This window comes from Mirounga angustirostris, unplaced genomic scaffold (genome assembly GCF_029215605.1).
Source record: "Mirounga angustirostris isolate CCGP_5_RB_7025 unplaced genomic scaffold, mMirAng1.0.hap1 SCAF_10, whole genome shotgun sequence".
Taxonomy (NCBI): domain Eukaryota; kingdom Metazoa; phylum Chordata; class Mammalia; order Carnivora; family Phocidae; genus Mirounga; species Mirounga angustirostris.
The window spans coordinates 138,352,963-138,369,794 of record NW_026991718.1 but is presented as its reverse complement, the minus strand read 5'-3'; the positions used below and the strand labels follow the sequence as shown (position 1 = coordinate 138,369,794).

Genomic DNA, 16,832 nt, shown 5'->3' with positions numbered 1-16,832 from the left:
GACATCCAGGGACACTCACTGGGACAGGCTGAGAGCTGTTCTCACGGAGCCTCACACAGGATAAAGGCCAGCACACGGCACACTCGGACTGCCCAAGAAAACCTGCGGCTCTCCCACACGCTGCAGACTCGGGAACCACGCTCATACCGGAAGAAGTTGTGTATCTTGAGGTAAGTGAAAAGCCACTAGCAGTGTGTCAGAAACAAAGTTTTGCAAGAGTGATCATCGAAATGGCACGGACAGAACTAGACAGGCAGCCTCACAGCGTCTGGGCCTCCTGAGGCCACTTCCCAGATTGACAGTCGCATTCTCTAAGAGAACCGCTAGCAAGCCTCCTGCTGTTCAAAGACCACCAGCGTGGAAATGGGTGTGGAGGAGTCGAAAGAGCAGGGACGCAGCTAAGACCTCCTTGTGCAGACTGGGTTCCTCCTTGGTCACATGGCCTCAATCTGACTCAACCACCACAGAAACCAGGAAGGGCCCTGCCTCAGGCGTGTCCTGACCAGCAGCATCTGGAAAAGTGAGGATTAGACCCCATACGAACTGGTCTGTACCCCTCTCTGTGACTTCTGACCAAGGTCCTGAGGACAGTTAACACGGCCCCCCAGGATCACGGGAGAGCCTGCCCAGGGTCTCAGGTGTGGGTGACCTGGGCCAGTCTCCGAGCAGTGGGAGTATCAGGAAAACACTCTGTGCTTCTAAGCACAGAGACTCCAGCTCTTCCTCCAGAAGTGCACAGCTCTGTGACAGACAGCCGTGCTCGCTCTGGTACACTTGGAAGAGGCAACAAAGAGAGAGAAGATCTGCAACAGCTTGCGGGTTTCTGCTCTCACAATCCGCTATCCATAGGGCAATGTCCTCCACCCCTGACTCCCAGGGCCTCCAGTGCTGTCAAAGACAAGGAAAATAAAAAGAAGCGAGGTGTTTAACCCCACATCTAGAATAAAAAGGAGCTCAACAACCAGGAACTGGGATTCTTTTACGTATTTAGGAGACTTCTTCCAATACAGAGACTGAGCATATTTGTTATACCTGTGTGTCCACGTCACGAAAAGCTTTTAAAAATCATCACGGTTGGCCTGCGTCTGGTCCCCCTAAAGAACCAAGAGTATGGGGGGCCTGGGTGGCTCAGTCGGTTAAGCGGCTGCCTTCGGCTCAGGATCGAGCCCCACGTCGGGCTCCCTGCTCGGCGGGAAGCCTGCTTCTCCCTCTCCCACTCCCCCTGCTTGTGTTCCCTCTCTGTCTCTCTCTGTCAAGTAAATAAATAAATTTTTTTTTAAAGATTTTATTTATTTATTTGACAGAGACAGAGATAGCGAGAGCAGGAACATAAGCAGCGGGAGTGGGAGAGGGAGAGCAGGCTTCCCGCTGAGGAGGGAACCCGATGTGGGACTCGATCCCAGGACCCTGAGATCATGACCTGAGCCGAAGGCAGACGCTTAACGACTGAGCCACTCAGGCGCCCAAATAAATAAAATCTTAAAAAAAAAAAAAGAACCAAGAGCATATTCACTGTGCACAAGGCCACAGGCCCCTGGAAACGGATGGTGCAGCCAGCACCTGTGGTCTGACTCAGGGCACACGCGGCCTTCGAGAGGAGGTTCTGTGAGGCTCCACACAGGGGAGGCCAGCAGGCGCCACAGACTCACAGAACAGAGCAGGGATCCCTAGTCTCTGCTAACGTAAGGAAGCAAATACCCAAGTGAATAAGTGACAGAGGAAAGCTCTTCATTACTGTAGAATTCCAGCTGATAAGCTCTAATACCACGCAGAAGAAACGATCTTAGAAAAGCGCTGTTTGGCAAATACCACAGTAGTAACTGATACAGGCCCAAAACCTCATTAACGGACCTGCAAACTAGTAGGTCAAAGTTTGACAAGAAACAGGATGTTTAGTCTCAGAGTGCCGCCCCATAAAACACTTATTAATTACAAAGAACAAGAATAACCTTCCAGTGGAAATGCCACTTGAGCTGGTCAGAGTTGAACGGGCACCTAAACCTACCAACACAACCTGCCAGGAGGACCCAACGTCCCGCAAAGATGCAGAACCTCAACCCCATGGTACAGAAACATCACGGAGACCTGAATCAACGGGGCCCCACAAAGTCACTGGCCTGTCCTGACAACAGTCAGCCTCATGAGAAACAAAGACAGACCAAAGCCCTCCTGCAGATATCAGGGCCGCGGGGGCCTGACGATGTCACCCTGGGAGGCTACTGCATCATCGCTCAGCTGGGCTTTTCCTTCTGCTAACAGGACACTTAGGGAGGCGATGGGTGACATTTGGGGAAGGTCTGCAAATTACATAACAGTACAGTACCAACATGATTTCCTGATTCTGGTAGCTATGCTGAGATCGTGTAGGAAAACGTCCTCTTTTAAGGAAACACACACTGAAGCACTTAGAGGAAAGGGGCCACCCCCTCTGCAGCATACTCTCACATATTCAGAGTAAGAGATGTGGGTTTGTTGAGTATAAATGGAGAATGAGAAGGCAGATGTGGCGAAGTGGTTGAATGTGGGGGAGTCTGGGTGAAGGGCATGGTAAGAATTCTTTGTACAGTTCTGCGACTCTACTATAAATCTAAAATTATTTCAAAATAACAAGGTAAAAAAAAAAAAGGGCCACAATTAAGGCATTAAATACCTAAAATATGTATCGATTTTGACCCCATGCTCTCTTCTCTGGAAGCCTATTCTAAGGAAATAATCTCAAAGTAGGCAAAAGCTTTGTATGCAAACTATTCTCTGAACTGCAATTTATAAGAGAAACCACAGGGGGTGGGGAAAGCCCCCGATGTGGAGAGGGAAACAGCTGAGAGAGCTCTGTGGGCTCCCACTCTGTACTGGCTTCTGGTCCACAGCACAGAATCAGCTCACCCAGACCGCTGCAGATCAGGAGGTATGCAAAGAGTAGCTCCCCAGGTAAACCCGGGTGAAGAGAAAACTGGATTCCTTACAACTATGTTCAAAAATCAGCAGATCAAAAACACTTTCCAACAGCAGCCTAGGCCCCCACGGACGGAGACTCCAGGCCGGAGACTCCAGGCCTCTGTGCCAGACTCACAGCAGCCTAGTCCCCCACAGATGGACTCCAGGCCCTTGGGCTGGACTTACACTGTCAGCATCTTCCATCCACGTGTGCTTCCGATCTTCCTCCTCAATCCCAATGCCAATCACAGCACGCATCACAGCCTGGCAGGTGGCCACACTCCCAGCCTTGTCACACTCCTCGGCATCCTGAAAGAGGGACATAAAACTACAGTTCAGAGCTGCAGGTGCCTGACAGGGGGCACACTATTCCTATGGGATGAGGACCGAGAGAGCCTCTGCACTGCAGGTGGGGGGCGCACCACGGTTCTGATGCCTGCCGGGCCCCGCCACAGCCCACCCAACTGGGTCTGCTCGTTCACGGGTGTACCCATCCCTGCCACCAAGCAGATACATGCTAGACAAATACCTAAGGACTTAACAAAGCCACATCTATGCACTCAACAAACATTACATAAGCACCTACTGTGTACAAAGTACTATAGCAACTCAGTGGCTGTAAGAGGTTCCTACACAAAAGAAACTTCCCAAGTAACAGGAATCAAGACAAGTTCACAAACATTTGTATCCATTGGTCTGAACGCAGGATTCAAAATGGACAAAAGAAAGACATATTCTAACCAAAACAGACGGGGGATGGGAGTGGAGGAGCCTGGCACACAGAAGGTAAGAAAGAAACCCAGAGGAAGGACCCACCACAAGGCTGTCCCGTCAGGCAGGTGGGCAGGTAGACCCCAGGAAAGCACTGGACTTTAGGAAGCAGATCTCAGGATGTGCAAAGAAAAGACAGTCATGGTTCGACAGCTGAGACGCAGAAATGTGTCACTGAAGTCTCTTGCATGCCAATTAGGGAAGGACCAAAATGCAATTGAGCAAAGGACATAAACACACAGTTCTCCAGAAAACAAAACTACAAGGGACTTTTAAACATCGGAAAAGAAGCCATTCTTATTTTTTGTAAGTACATTTTACACATCAGATCAGTAACATCAGAACATGTGCCAACACACTTGTATAGCAAAGGTGGGGACATTGACACTTGCACACGTCTGAGGAGCACGAAGGGACAAACCCCCAGAGGGCAATTTCAAGTTCTCCATCAAAATAAAAAGTGTATCTATTGACCCAGCAATTCTACTTTAAGTAATCCATCTTACAAATACGTTTCCATACGTGCAAAACAACCTACATACTGGGACGCTTTTATAGCACTCTTTGCAAGAGAAAAGGGTAGAAACCACCCTCTTCTCTCTACTGAGAAGAGACTTATGATAAGTGGTCAGGGCAACAGGGTGCAGGAGACATGCTGGACATGCTGACCGCAAGAGCTCTGGGTTCTACTGCAGTGTGGCAGGAAGGCACCCGGAGACTTTTAAACCAGAAAATGAGTCATATAATCAATCTTATTTTATTTTTTATTTATTTCTTTTTTTTTTTTAAAGATTTTATTTATTTATTTGACAGAGAGAGGGAGAAAGCACAAGCAGGGGGGAACGGCAGGCAGAGGCAGAGGGACAAGCAGGCTCCCCGCTGAGCATGGTGCCTGACACGGGACCCGCTGAGCCACCCAGGCGCCCCATCAATCTTATTTTAAAAGGGCCGCCCCAGGGACGCCTGGGTGGCTCAGCTGGTTAAGCGTCTGCCTTCGGCTCACGTCATGATCCCAGGGTCCTGGGATCGAGTCCCGTGTCAGGCTCCATGCTCAGCGGGAAGCCTGCTTGCCCCTCTGCCTCTGCCTGCCACTCCCCGCTGCTGGTGTGCATGTGATCTCTCTCTCTCAAATAAATAAGATCTTTGAAAAAAATAAAAAAATAAACGGACTGCCCCGACTGCTGGATGGAGCATCAGCGGGATATACATCAGGAGTCACTGCCACGTCCAGGAGAGGCTGTGTCTGGCCGAGGATGGACGCAGCTGGTTGACAAGGAATACCTGGACCAGGGATAGATGGGAAGACAGACTCAAACTGCTCGCCGAGGTGAGCCAGGCCGGACTGGTAGATTTTGTGTGGAAAGCAGGAGATGCATCCCGGACACATCAGGCTGTGGTGCTGTCATGTGTCCCAGGGGGATGCAGGGCAGGAGGGGAGTGATCCAGGACGTGGGGAGCGCCCAGAGCAAAGTCCACATTTGGGGGTTCCTGGCGTGGAAGCTACATTCCTGACAATGTGGGAAGATGAGATCACCACAGAAGCACAGAGAAGTCTCAAAAAAGGGCTGAGGGCCAAACCACCAAGGGATTTAGATTACAAGAGGAGAAAGAGAACCAGCAAAGGAGGCAGAAGAAGAGGCACCACCGAGACAAAAGGAAAACATGCAGACATGGTTCAAGGGCGCAAGCGGGCTGAGCAGGACCTGCCATGGAGGATCCTGTCTGCAGCAGGGCCGTGGGTTCAGGGCCCAGACTGGGCTCCACAACGATGGGAAATGGGAAGTAAGAAGCAAGGGTAAAATGCATTTAGCAGAGTCTGATACACAGTGGGTGCTCAATAAATGGTGACTTGCTCAGGAGGCAAAACACCTGAAAGTCGTAACACTTCGCGGGACACCACACACACACAGAAAGTATGTATCAACCCTAATATGACTGAAGTAAAACTAATGTACATTCAGACCCTTTTCATTACGTTCTAGCGGAAGTAGAAGCAAAACGCGAAATCTGAGGGAAGTTTTAAAAATTCTAGCTCATGCTATACTTTTTTGCACACTGGCAGTGTCTCAATGAAGAGTCTGTAGGAGGCTGGTGTGAGAACCAGCAAGGGGAGAGGACACCGTCACCTCTTGCAATCATCCGTCCTGACAAGATGGAAACACAGACAGCAGAAGAAATGGACTCGCTGTTGCCAAGCAAGTGTGTCCCAAAGGGGGGATAAGGAATGGGAATTGACCGGTGGGCGTTTCTGGGAGCGCAGGATTCTCAGCTCCACTGTGTGCAACACAGTTCCCAGGGCTCAAAGGAGACCGAGGAGGCACTCAGAGAGCTGGAGCAGCAAGCCCTGGCAGGTGCACCATCAGCCTCCAAAAGCCCTCAGAGGACCGGAGAGACATTGCTGACCCAGCCGGAATCCCCTGCTCCCGAGACAACCACAAACCCAGATGACGACCATGAAACGGAGGATGTTTTGAGTACATGGAACACGGTGGGTAACCAAGGGGTGTGATGACTGAGATGCAGAAACAGTAAAAGGGAACCCCACGTCGGTCCAGCTCACTGTGTGGAGACTTTCCAGGCCACGGTGCAGGGAGGGGGACCCAGGCAGGGCCAGTGGAGGCAGAGCCGAGCCCTAGGAGATCAAGGAGCATCCAGTACACAGGACCAAGCACCAGAGAGGAAAAGTGCAGCACAGAGAGAGAACCCTGGCGTTGTGCTCTGCAGAGGGTCACCTGAGAGTCTTCACTGAGCACCAAACACAGCATGAGTGTTTGGAAAGAACCATCCGAAAGGATCAGAGCAATCCTCGGAGCTCACAGGGGACCAGGAACAGTGCTTGTTTCCACTGGCCTGACTGGAAACCCCCAGGAGAAACAGGTCACTGGGCGGAGTGCACAGAAAGATCTTACCTCCATAGGACAATTAGCTCTAAACTGTCCCACATCCACCACTGCCGGGTCCGACCTAGCAAAGCAAGAGCCAAAGGGGCCAAGTGCCTCCAGTAAAGCGCTGCACCCCAACAGGGAAGTCTAGAATATTTACAGGAACGCTACAATACCAGCACCCAGCAAGGGAAATTCACAATATCTGGCAACAGTTATGCAAAGAAACAAAAAAATGCAACTTGAAACGAAAGGAAACGTAGCTATCAAAATCAATCCCAAACTGACAAAGACGTCAGAGTTAGGAGACAAGGACACTAAATCAATTGTTATCACTGTGTTCCATGTATTCAAAATATCAGGTAGAGGCAGCAGAAAATCTAACATTTCACATTAAAGTGAAAGACAGTTTTTTTTAAAGATGTGTTCATTTTAGAGAGAGAGAGCATGAGCAAGAGCGCGTGAGCGGAAGGAGGGGCAGAGGGAGAGGGAGAGAGAAAATCTCAAGCAGACTCCGCGCCGAGCGCAGAGCCCAATGCAAGGCTCGAACCCAGGACCTAAGATCATGACCTGAGCTGAAACCAAGAGTAGGACACTCAGCTGACTGAGCCACCCAGGCACCCCATGGGAGACATTTTTCAAAGACCAAAATTAAATTCCTAGAAATGAAAAATGACAAGATCTGAGGTAGAAAACGCCCTAGATGAGATAAAAGGCAGATCAGATGTTATAGAAGAATAGACTTTGGGGACAAAGCCATAGAAGTGATCCAAAATAAAATGGTGAGAGAAAAAGAATTAGTCTTTAAAACATGATCAGAGCACCAATGAGCTACAGCACTAACACCATATTCAACGAGATACTTTCCCCTAAGATCAGGAACAAGACAAAGATGTTGGCTCTCCCCATTTCTAGTCAACACTTCACTAGAGGTTCTAACCAGGGCAACTAGACAAGAAATAAAAAGGCATTCAGAAAGGCGGGGGGGGGGGGGGGTAAGATTATAATAGGCAGATGGCAAAACCCCATAACCAGAAAATCCTAGAGAATCCACGAAATCTATTATGATTTAAATTTCATCAAGGTCATATAACACAAGCTCAATATTCAGAAATGAACTGTATTTCTATACACCAACAATGAACTACCTGAAAATGATATTAAAATTCCACTTATAATAACATCAAAAATAATAAAATACCTTGGAATAAAACAAAAGAAGTGCAATATTAATACAAAGAAATATTGTTGAAAAAAACTGAAGACCTAAATAAATAAATGGAAAGACATCCCATATTCATGGATCAGACGGCTTAATACTGTCAGGATGGCAACAGTCTGCAAAGCAATCTGCAGGTCCCAAGGGATCCCCATCAAAATCATAGACAGTCCAAGTTTCTTTTTTGCAGAAACTAGTAAATTGATCCTAAAATTCATATGGAAACACAAAGAAGCAAGCACAGCTGATCTTGTGAACAACAAAGGAGGAGGACTCACACTTCCTGACTTCAAAGCTTTCTACAGACCACAGCAGTCTCAGGACCACAGTGCTGGCGTCAGGACATCCAGTCTAGGGGACAGGACTGAGTCCAGAAATAACCTTGGACACTGATGACCACTGGCTCCTACAACAGCACCAAAACCACGCATGTGCACAAGAGTGAAGTGAAACCCTTCCCTCACACCACATACAAAAACTAGATACACAGACCTAGATATAAGAGCTAAGACAATAAAAATCTTAGAAAACACAGGAGCAAATCTCCATGGCCTTGGGCTAGGGAAGGATCCTTAGATATGACACCTAAAGCATGAGCAACAAAAAAGAAAAAAAGGATAAGCTGGACTCTACAAAAATTACAAACATTTGTGCTATAAGCAATACAATCAGGAAAGTGAAAAGCTGACCCACAAAATGGGAGCAAATATTTGCAAATCATATAAGCTGAAAAGGGACTTACAGACAGAATATATACATAAAAACCCTCACAACTCAACTTGATAGTAAAAAATGGAAAATAAGTGAGCAATAATAAAGACATACAACCCAATTTTAAAAGGAGAAGATTGGGGGCCCCTGGGTGGCTCAGTCGTTAAGTGTCTGCCTCAGCTCAGGTCATGATCCCAGGGTCCTGGGATCGAGCCCTGCATCGGGCTCCCCGCTCAGCGGGAGTCGGCTTCTCCCTCTCCCTCTGTGCTCTCCCTCTCTCTCTCAAATAAATAAATAAAATCTTTAAAAAGGTGAAATACAAACTGTTTGCAGCCGTGTAAGAGCTAGAAGAATCTACCGTCAGACCTGCACTGAAAGAAACATTACAGTCCCTCAGGCACAGGGAAGAAGACACTGGCTGGACAAGTGGATCTGCACAAAGGGATGAGGCATCAGAACTGTAACAACATGGCTAAAAACACCAAAGAAATAAAGGGACTGAATCTCAGTGATTAAATTTTAGAGGGACACACAAGGCCTTGCATTCAGGATTGAAAAAAAAAAAAAAAAAATTGCCCAAACACAGAAAGGGGCCACATGGCTTAATACCCATGTGAGGAAGAGTAGGGGCACTGATCCGAGGGACCCCAGAAATAGTACAGCACCACTTGAGGCCCTCTTGGCCACACTGGGGACAGTTCAGCTCGGGGGCTGTTCTGAGAATGGTGATCAGAAGTGTGGCAGCAGGAGCAGGAGAAGGGAGGGCACAGGAGGCCTGAGGCCATCTTCCAGTGCCAAGGGGCAGTAGGTGAAGCAAGGAGCCTTGCTCTCTAGGGCCCTTTGTGGTGGAATGGAGCAGATCACTGTGAAGAAGCGCTTTCCCCTACGCTGACTACACTTAGGACAGGGCCCCCCAGGAGATGGGGGGCCCACGCCCAGAGAGCTCACATGGAAGTGGAAGGCAGGAGAGGTCGCCCGGCCTGGAGGCTGGGTCAGAGGATCTTCAGAGACTTCACTAGCCACGGAGCAATCATTCTCCTTATGTAGTATTATTTCTACTTGCAAATCAGTACTACTCACCAGTGTCCATACACAGAAAGTTCTTCAGAGTATCCAGCCCCAAGACGTACATACTCAAAGTGTCAACTCTATAAAAACCTATGTCACAATCGCATAAGGGAAGGCCACACATGCCTGCTTCCCCTGCCAGCATGAAAACCCTCAGGTACCATCCAGCAGCCCCTACCCTATGAGAACTCCAACGTGCATTTTTAAAGCAGACACTGACGCCTGCTCGCAGCGGGGAGTCCTACCTGCTGACCTCACCTGGATCCACTGCTCGCGGTTGATCTCCACGCCATTGGCCCGCAGTGAGGTGATGGCTCGGTCAATGATCTTCTCTACCATCTGTGTGTTCCCATTGGCTTCCTCCAGCTTGGCAGCCGTGATCCAGATGTGCCGGTCTGTAGGGATGTTCTCACGCGCCTTATTCAAGACCTTGCGGGCATTTTCATAGGTCTCTAGCCGTGCCAGAGCAAGCCAGAGCTGTGTGGAGAGAATACCAGCAAACAAGAGGACGGTACTCAGCACACCCTGCCAGGTCAAATGGTGAGCCAACCTCATCGGGCTGCAACACTTCCACAAAGTTCTCCCTTCCTTCCCCTCCTTCCCTCCTTTTTTTTAGATCTTATTTATTTATTTGAGAGACAGCAAGAAAGAAAGCGGGGTGGGAGGGGCAGAATGAGAAGGAAAAAATCTGCAGCAGACTCCACGCTGAGCACAGAGCCCGATGTGGGGCTCGATCTCACGACCCTGAGATCATGACCTGAGCTGAAACCAAGACTCGGATGATTAACCAACTGAACCACCCAGGCGCCCCTCCACTAAATTCTTTCTAACAGCTCTCAAGGATCCTTTAAACAGAACCCACAGATGTGTACAACATTTTCACCTGATCTGATAACTGTTCAGTTATGTTTCTGACTTAGTGACTCTGGTTAACGTGAGACGTCGACAAATTCTCAGTCACACGTTTCAAACACCAGTTAAATGTACACAGTATGTCAGACTCATTCCAGGTGTTGGACAGAGGATGAGCAGGACATGACTGCTGACTTCACAAAGGACACACCGGTGTTCAGCCTTCTGGGGTTCTCACACCCTGGCTGTTGATTCTGCAACATTTCATCACCAAAGATGTGTATGGGCTCTATTTACTTTTACATAAATAAATTAAGATTAATTTTGCTTGGAGAATTTCACAATACCCTTAAGATAATTAAGGACATATTGGATATCAAAAAACCAAGACTAAAAATCATTGCACAGAATGTTGTGAACCAGAATGTTTGAAACTAAAGACATCCAACTAGCTTTGAGGCAATGAGCCAAGCTCATGCTGGGCTGAGAGAAAGATCGATCAGTATTTTCTATCACCCTCCACTGTTCAGGTCCCATTTACGAACACTGAGCTGAATTAGGCCTGGGCCCTGAAAAAGAGTGCTGCACACAGAACTCTCTGGAGTGGCCAGAGACCAGCTAAGTTCCTGTTCCGCACTTGCATCAGGAGCGCGACGGGCCATGGCCAGGCTGGCCACTCTGCCTGGCAGCTGCAGTACAAGGTGGCCTCCTGTGACTTCACGCTGCCTCACAGTCCCAGAAATCTGGGGTCAATGCTCAGCTGATGCCACTTCCCGCCGCTGTACTTGAACGCAGGCCAAGCCCGGCGGACTCACCTCCACACTGGTGGGGCAGCACTCCACAGCTCGGCTGAGCATGATTCGAGCATCTTCAGGCTCCTCCAGCTCAACGGCCGCCTTCCACAAGCGAACAGAGTTTGGAACATGTTCAAGGGCTTGGAAAGGTCAAACAAGAAACCAGGTCACAGAAAAGCAGAAGCAAAAGCAGGATGCTCATGTCCCAAAGAATGCTGCTGCCAGCAGGGTCAGAAGACCTCTCCCTCGGGGGCAGGCCAGGATCATACACCTGCCCCTTATGCGGGGCCTCTCAAGTCTGGGGCAGACGCAACCAAGACCAAGGTGGAGCATCCTGAATCACAAGCAAGGCTGAGCCACAGCAGACGACTGAAGGTGGCACAGGGGGCTGTGCATGGTCTCTGCTCCCATTCAGTCTTGAAAATCAACATTATAAAACAAAGCCAGGCAACCACAAGAGGAAAATCACCTTCGCATGAAGGGCTCGGCCAGGCAGGTTGTGGGTGAGTGTGCAGAAGTCAAGGGAAAAGAAAACAGAAGCGGCCCTGGGACACATGTCTCTCCAGGCTGGCGTGCATCAGAGGGCTGGCTGGGCGTGAGCTCCTTCCTGGCCCCTGAGCCACACTGTGTGGTGACATCATGATCACAGCAGCTGAGCCTCACGGGTTCTGGAGCAGGTGGGCTCCTTTGGTGGCCCACAGGCAGCCAGCACACGGAGGGACATCAGGGAAGGGGGATAGACTCCCAGAAAAAGCTACCAGTTTGTGCAGTCCAGAAACTTCCAAACCTTTGTTTAAGCAACAGAGCCCTTTCTTCATATGCAATTTACCAAAAAGCCCCCCAAAGAAGGTGGATAAACACAGAGCTCTGAGGTGTGAGTATTAGGGGAGAGCGAGGCCAGGGCCCTAGTCAGCCCCTGGCAAGGGTGGGCTGACAGAGAACAGCACAGCTCGGGTCACCAGCAGGAAGCCAGAGCACCTCTAAGGCAGATCCCAAAGGGGTTCTTGTTCCTCGGAAACACAAGGGCCAAGCGGGTGGAAAACAGACCTAATATTAACAGTGCAGAATCTGCAGACCCACAAAGTTTCTCGCATGGAATCAGGGCACAGACTGGGGCCACCTAGGACACCTGGAGGAAGCCAGGATGCGACATGCTGAGCCTCCCTCATCGGCAGAAGCAGTCGGCAGGCCTCAGGGGGCGCACGGCCCCCACCTGCTCCATGGGGCTGTGTACACGGAGCAGGATCACACAGGGCATTCGGGGTTCACAGAATCTCTCCCAAGGGTGACCTGATGATGCCACTGAGCCCGCCACTGAGCCCACCACTGTGCCGAGTCCCTTCCCAGAGAACCATTCCCTTGTCAGCCCCTGGACTAGGCCGATATCCTGGACCCAGTCCATCCGGAGGGGCAAGGATTGGCTCTCACTGTTGGATGTGCCTTCCCTGCCTACAGAACTCTGCCAGCACCACCGTCCACAGAGCTGGATGCCAGCACCACACACTCATCATGTGTTCAAGAAACTTACCTCACAGCAAAAGACATGCAGCAAAGGGGTCAGGCCACGGGATACCCTGGCCTTACCACACCCCCGCCTTTCGGAGCCAAGGCCTGGCAGAACCGTGGGACACTACGGAGCATTCAGAACACTGGCTGGGAGAAACACCCCAAAGCAACAGGCCTTGACCTTACAGGATGCAAAAAAAAAAAACCAACCACCAAACTACAGTGGTGGTTCTCACATAGCCAAAACACATAGGTCTAGAAAAAGGAGTGACATCCAAGCGACTGAAGGTCCCACTGGGACAGCCCGGTTCCCACCTCAACCTGTGAGCTCTGCTGTCAGGAGTCTCCGCCCAAGGGAAGACGGGCCCACCGAGGCGCATGACCACAGCTGCCCCACGCTGAGCGCCGGTGCAGGCACGCATCTCTCCACCTTCTGATGCCAGCGCACCAGGCCTGGCTGCAGAGAGGAGCCCTGACGTCCAAGGTGAGACTGAGCTGCCAGTGTCCTGGGGGACAAGAGCCCAGAGTCCTAAGGACTGGCTCAGTATTCCCATTTCCAGAGTTAGTTCATGGGAGTACAGCAGCCCAAGAAAGCAAGACCACCGAGGCTTTAGCCCCTTCAGAAATAACAGTTTGAGTCACCGGTCCAGGTGAAGAACCCTGACCAGGTAAGGTGCTAGCAGCCCAGTAACCAGCCAGAGAAACAAGGACACAGAACTACACCCATTCTCCTGCTGCTTCTGCAGATGCACGTTGACTACTCTGCCTCTGCCTTCCTTCTCCCTATTACACTGGGTATCAGTGGAAGTGAACTTCACAATTCAACCTCTAGCACACAGAACTTCCAGATGGGACTGAAGTCACTAACTTCACCCAGAGATGGGTATGACACCAAGGAACCTGTGTCTTCACTTTTTGGGAGACAGTGGGAAATCCTCCAGTGGCGTCCCATCAGCAATCCAGACAAATAAAGCCAAAGCCAACTGCTGCCAGCTGGTCCAGCTCCTACCAAGGGTCTTCCCAGAGACAGCGACCATGCTGTAAGGCTACCTTGAGAGGCCACACCCAGCCGGTGTATAAGGGGCAGCCCAGATGGGAAAAGACCAGACTGAACTAGATATACCTGCCAGCAGAGGATGGGCTCACACAGAGGCCAACATGACCTCCAGCTCTGGCTCTGCAGGGAGGACACTCCGGTGCTATCCCTGTGCTCATGGTGACCCAACAGTGACAGCCACGGGAAGCTGCTGTGCTTTATGCACCACAATATAGGGTTTCAGGGCAAGGTAACCTCACTTTTATAGGACTGTATTAATTACAGAGTAACATAGAGCTTCACACCTATCATGGTGAGCTGAACTGACAGGAAGCAGCCAATGGCCCAGCCACAGGCCCACATGTGCCCTTACAGACAAGGACACCGCAGCTCAGAGGTCAAGTATCACACTCAAGGTCACTCGGCCTCTTCAGGTGTCAGACTAGCATTCCAAGCTCAACACAAAGGACTAAGAAGTCAGCTGCATCCAACTAAGACCCAGAGCTCACATGCCAGCGACTAAGGGCTGGCAGGGTGTCCTAAGTCACTGATGGAAGTAGCTGTCATCTTGATTTTCACCAAGAACTAAATGAAGCGGCACCTGAAAAAAGAATGCTGTTTTTGGAAGTAGTCTAAGGATGGGGGTAGGCCAGGACTAAGACCAGGGAGCAGGGGCAGAGGCCGGCTTGGGGACTCAGTGTTCTTTCTACCTTAGCACAGCTCTCTGAGAGAAGCAGAGCCAGGACAGCCATTGCCCTAGAGATCCAGGACATCCTGGAAAAGCCATCACTCAACACTGCCCTGCAGGCCCTGCAGGCCCCACCTCCATGCCCCACTCCCCTCTCCAAATCTGAAGCCAGCTGGAAATGAACCCAGGTTATCTGGTGGTGAAAAAGGAGTGGCCACAAAGACATTCTGACCATTCATCACGAGATTGTGGCAGGCGAGATTCAGGAGAGCTTTCCCAAATAAATAATGCTAATTACCCAGAGTTTAATGTGTTTGTCATTAAAGAACTATTTTTCTGGCTGAAAAAAGATAAGTTGGTTTTTTTTAAGATTTTATTTATTCATCTATTCGAGAGAGAGAGAGGAGAGGGGGAGAGGGGAGAAGGGCAGAGGGGGAGGGAGAGGGAGAATGAATCTGAAGCAGACTCCCGCTGAGTGCAGAACCCCACGCGAGGCAGGGCTGGATCCCACCACCACGAGATCAGGACCTGAGCCAAAACCAAGAGTTGGATGCCCAACCGACTGAGCCCCCCCAGGCGCCCCAAGATAAGCTGATTCTTATAAACCAAGACAGCTTCTAACTTTCTGTTCCTGGCCTCATTTTAAGAGAGTGGCTCTGAGTATTTAATGGGTAGTAAAACAGGAAACCAGACCCAAGAGAGGAAAACACACTTGAATGCACACAAGCACACACAGTCACGGTCACACGCAAGGGGGACTCCGCCTGGCCTCTATCAAACACAGACACTGTATGTGATAACACTTGCATGGCCTGATGTCACACACCTCTAACATTTTACTCAAACACACATCGTAGAAACAAGAGCTGTAAACCTCGCTGAAAACTGCCTCAATCCCACAAAATATACCTTATTTGACCCGCACTACAAGTCCAAGTAGAATACGCCCTCTGCACAGGTTTACTCCACATCAAGCCTCTGACTCGCATCTGCTATGGAACAAAGATCGAAAGCACAGTTGTGGGGGAGGGAGAAGTGCTGCTCTTCATACCAACCCCACAGTAATGACAAAGCACTACAAAAGCTCCATCTCGGGCGCCTGGGTGGCTCAGTCGGTTAAGCGTCTGCCTTCGGCTCAGGTCATGGTCCCAGGGTCCTGGGATCGAGTCCCGCATCGGGCTCCCTGCTCGGCGGGGAGTCTGCTTCTCCTCCCTCTGACCCTCCTCCCTCTCCTGCTCTCTGTCTCTCGTTCTCTCTCTCTCAAATAAATAAAATCTTAAAAAAAAAAAAAAAAAGCTCCATCTCGGCAGTGAACCCGGATGGAACTGGCTTCCCCGGCATGCAAACCATGCACTGACAAGAGCTGGCGGCACAGGCCACCTTGCTTGGAGCACCAGGTGAGAAGATGAGGTGCCGTCACGTGACCTCACACGGGCCTCACGGGACGGGAGGGGCTCGATTAATGCACAGCTCTGCTGTGACCAGCCAGTCGGTTCAACCTTAAAACCAAACGACATGCTGCCACGGCATCAGGCTCCTCGTGGTGGAAAAGACCAACACCCTGAGACCTGCTTTGGGCTGGCTTGGCCTGCCCTTCAAATACACCCCCACATCGAGCCCTAAGCAGCAGGTTCCGAGTGAGTACTGTTCTCATCTTACAGATGAGGAAAACCTGGGCTGCACAGTGACTGCTCACTTCACTCAAGGGCACACAACAGGAAAAGGCAGGAGTGGGATCTAAACCCGAGTGCCTACCCAAAATGGAAACTGCCTCCCAGTCCCAGACAGTCCAGGAGCAGAGACAACCCAGCCCAGAAAAAGGCCCCAAAATGTTACCCATTCCTTAGCCAGTACCACCAAAAAACTGAGCAAAGCAGCAAAAAGTCTGCTCTCCAAGAGCCTGGGCACCAGGAATAGAAAAGACAGCACCTCCTTCAGGTGGACCATAGCCCCAGATGCACCTGCTGGTGACGGCATTCCCAGGGAGGCTCACCTTTCCGGAGAACCCGCTTCTTGGCACGAATGTCTGTTTCCAGCTCTGCTGCTCTGATGTAAATCCTAACAGACTGTGGGAGGTGACGGACAGCTTGGGCTACCACAGCTTTGGCTGTGTCCCCAGGCTGCAACCTGGCTGCTTCTAGCCAGACATCTTCACTCTGAGGGGCAAAACAAAAGAATAGGAAGTGTACATGCAGACTGGAATCTGAGATGGAGCCTCAGGAACAGGAAGGGCTGGGTTCACCAGACCTATGGCCCCACGCTTTACAATCAAACAAAAATCCATCAGCTTGGCCTCAAGTACGCCTGCACCAGAGACCCCTGTAATGTCACTGCTTGGGAACGTGGCTACAGCACCTCTGTGTCCCCAAGT

General features: G+C 50.4%; 1 protein-coding gene across 1 annotated transcript in view; it reads right to left on the bottom strand.

Annotated features, from left to right (window-relative positions):
• PRPF6 (pre-mRNA processing factor 6) overlaps positions 1-16,832 on the bottom strand; it is a 45,414-nt gene that overhangs the window by 10,979 nt on the left and 17,603 nt on the right. The window contains exons 9-12 of the mRNA XM_045886171.3: positions 16,455-16,617; positions 11,253-11,371; positions 9,844-10,062; positions 3,121-3,243 (exon numbers count right to left, since the gene is read on the bottom strand). Coding sequence (XP_045742127.1) covers positions 3,121-3,243; positions 9,844-10,062; positions 11,253-11,371; positions 16,455-16,617 — 624 coding nt within the window. The remainder of the gene's footprint in view (positions 1-3,120; positions 3,244-9,843; positions 10,063-11,252; positions 11,372-16,454; positions 16,618-16,832) is intronic.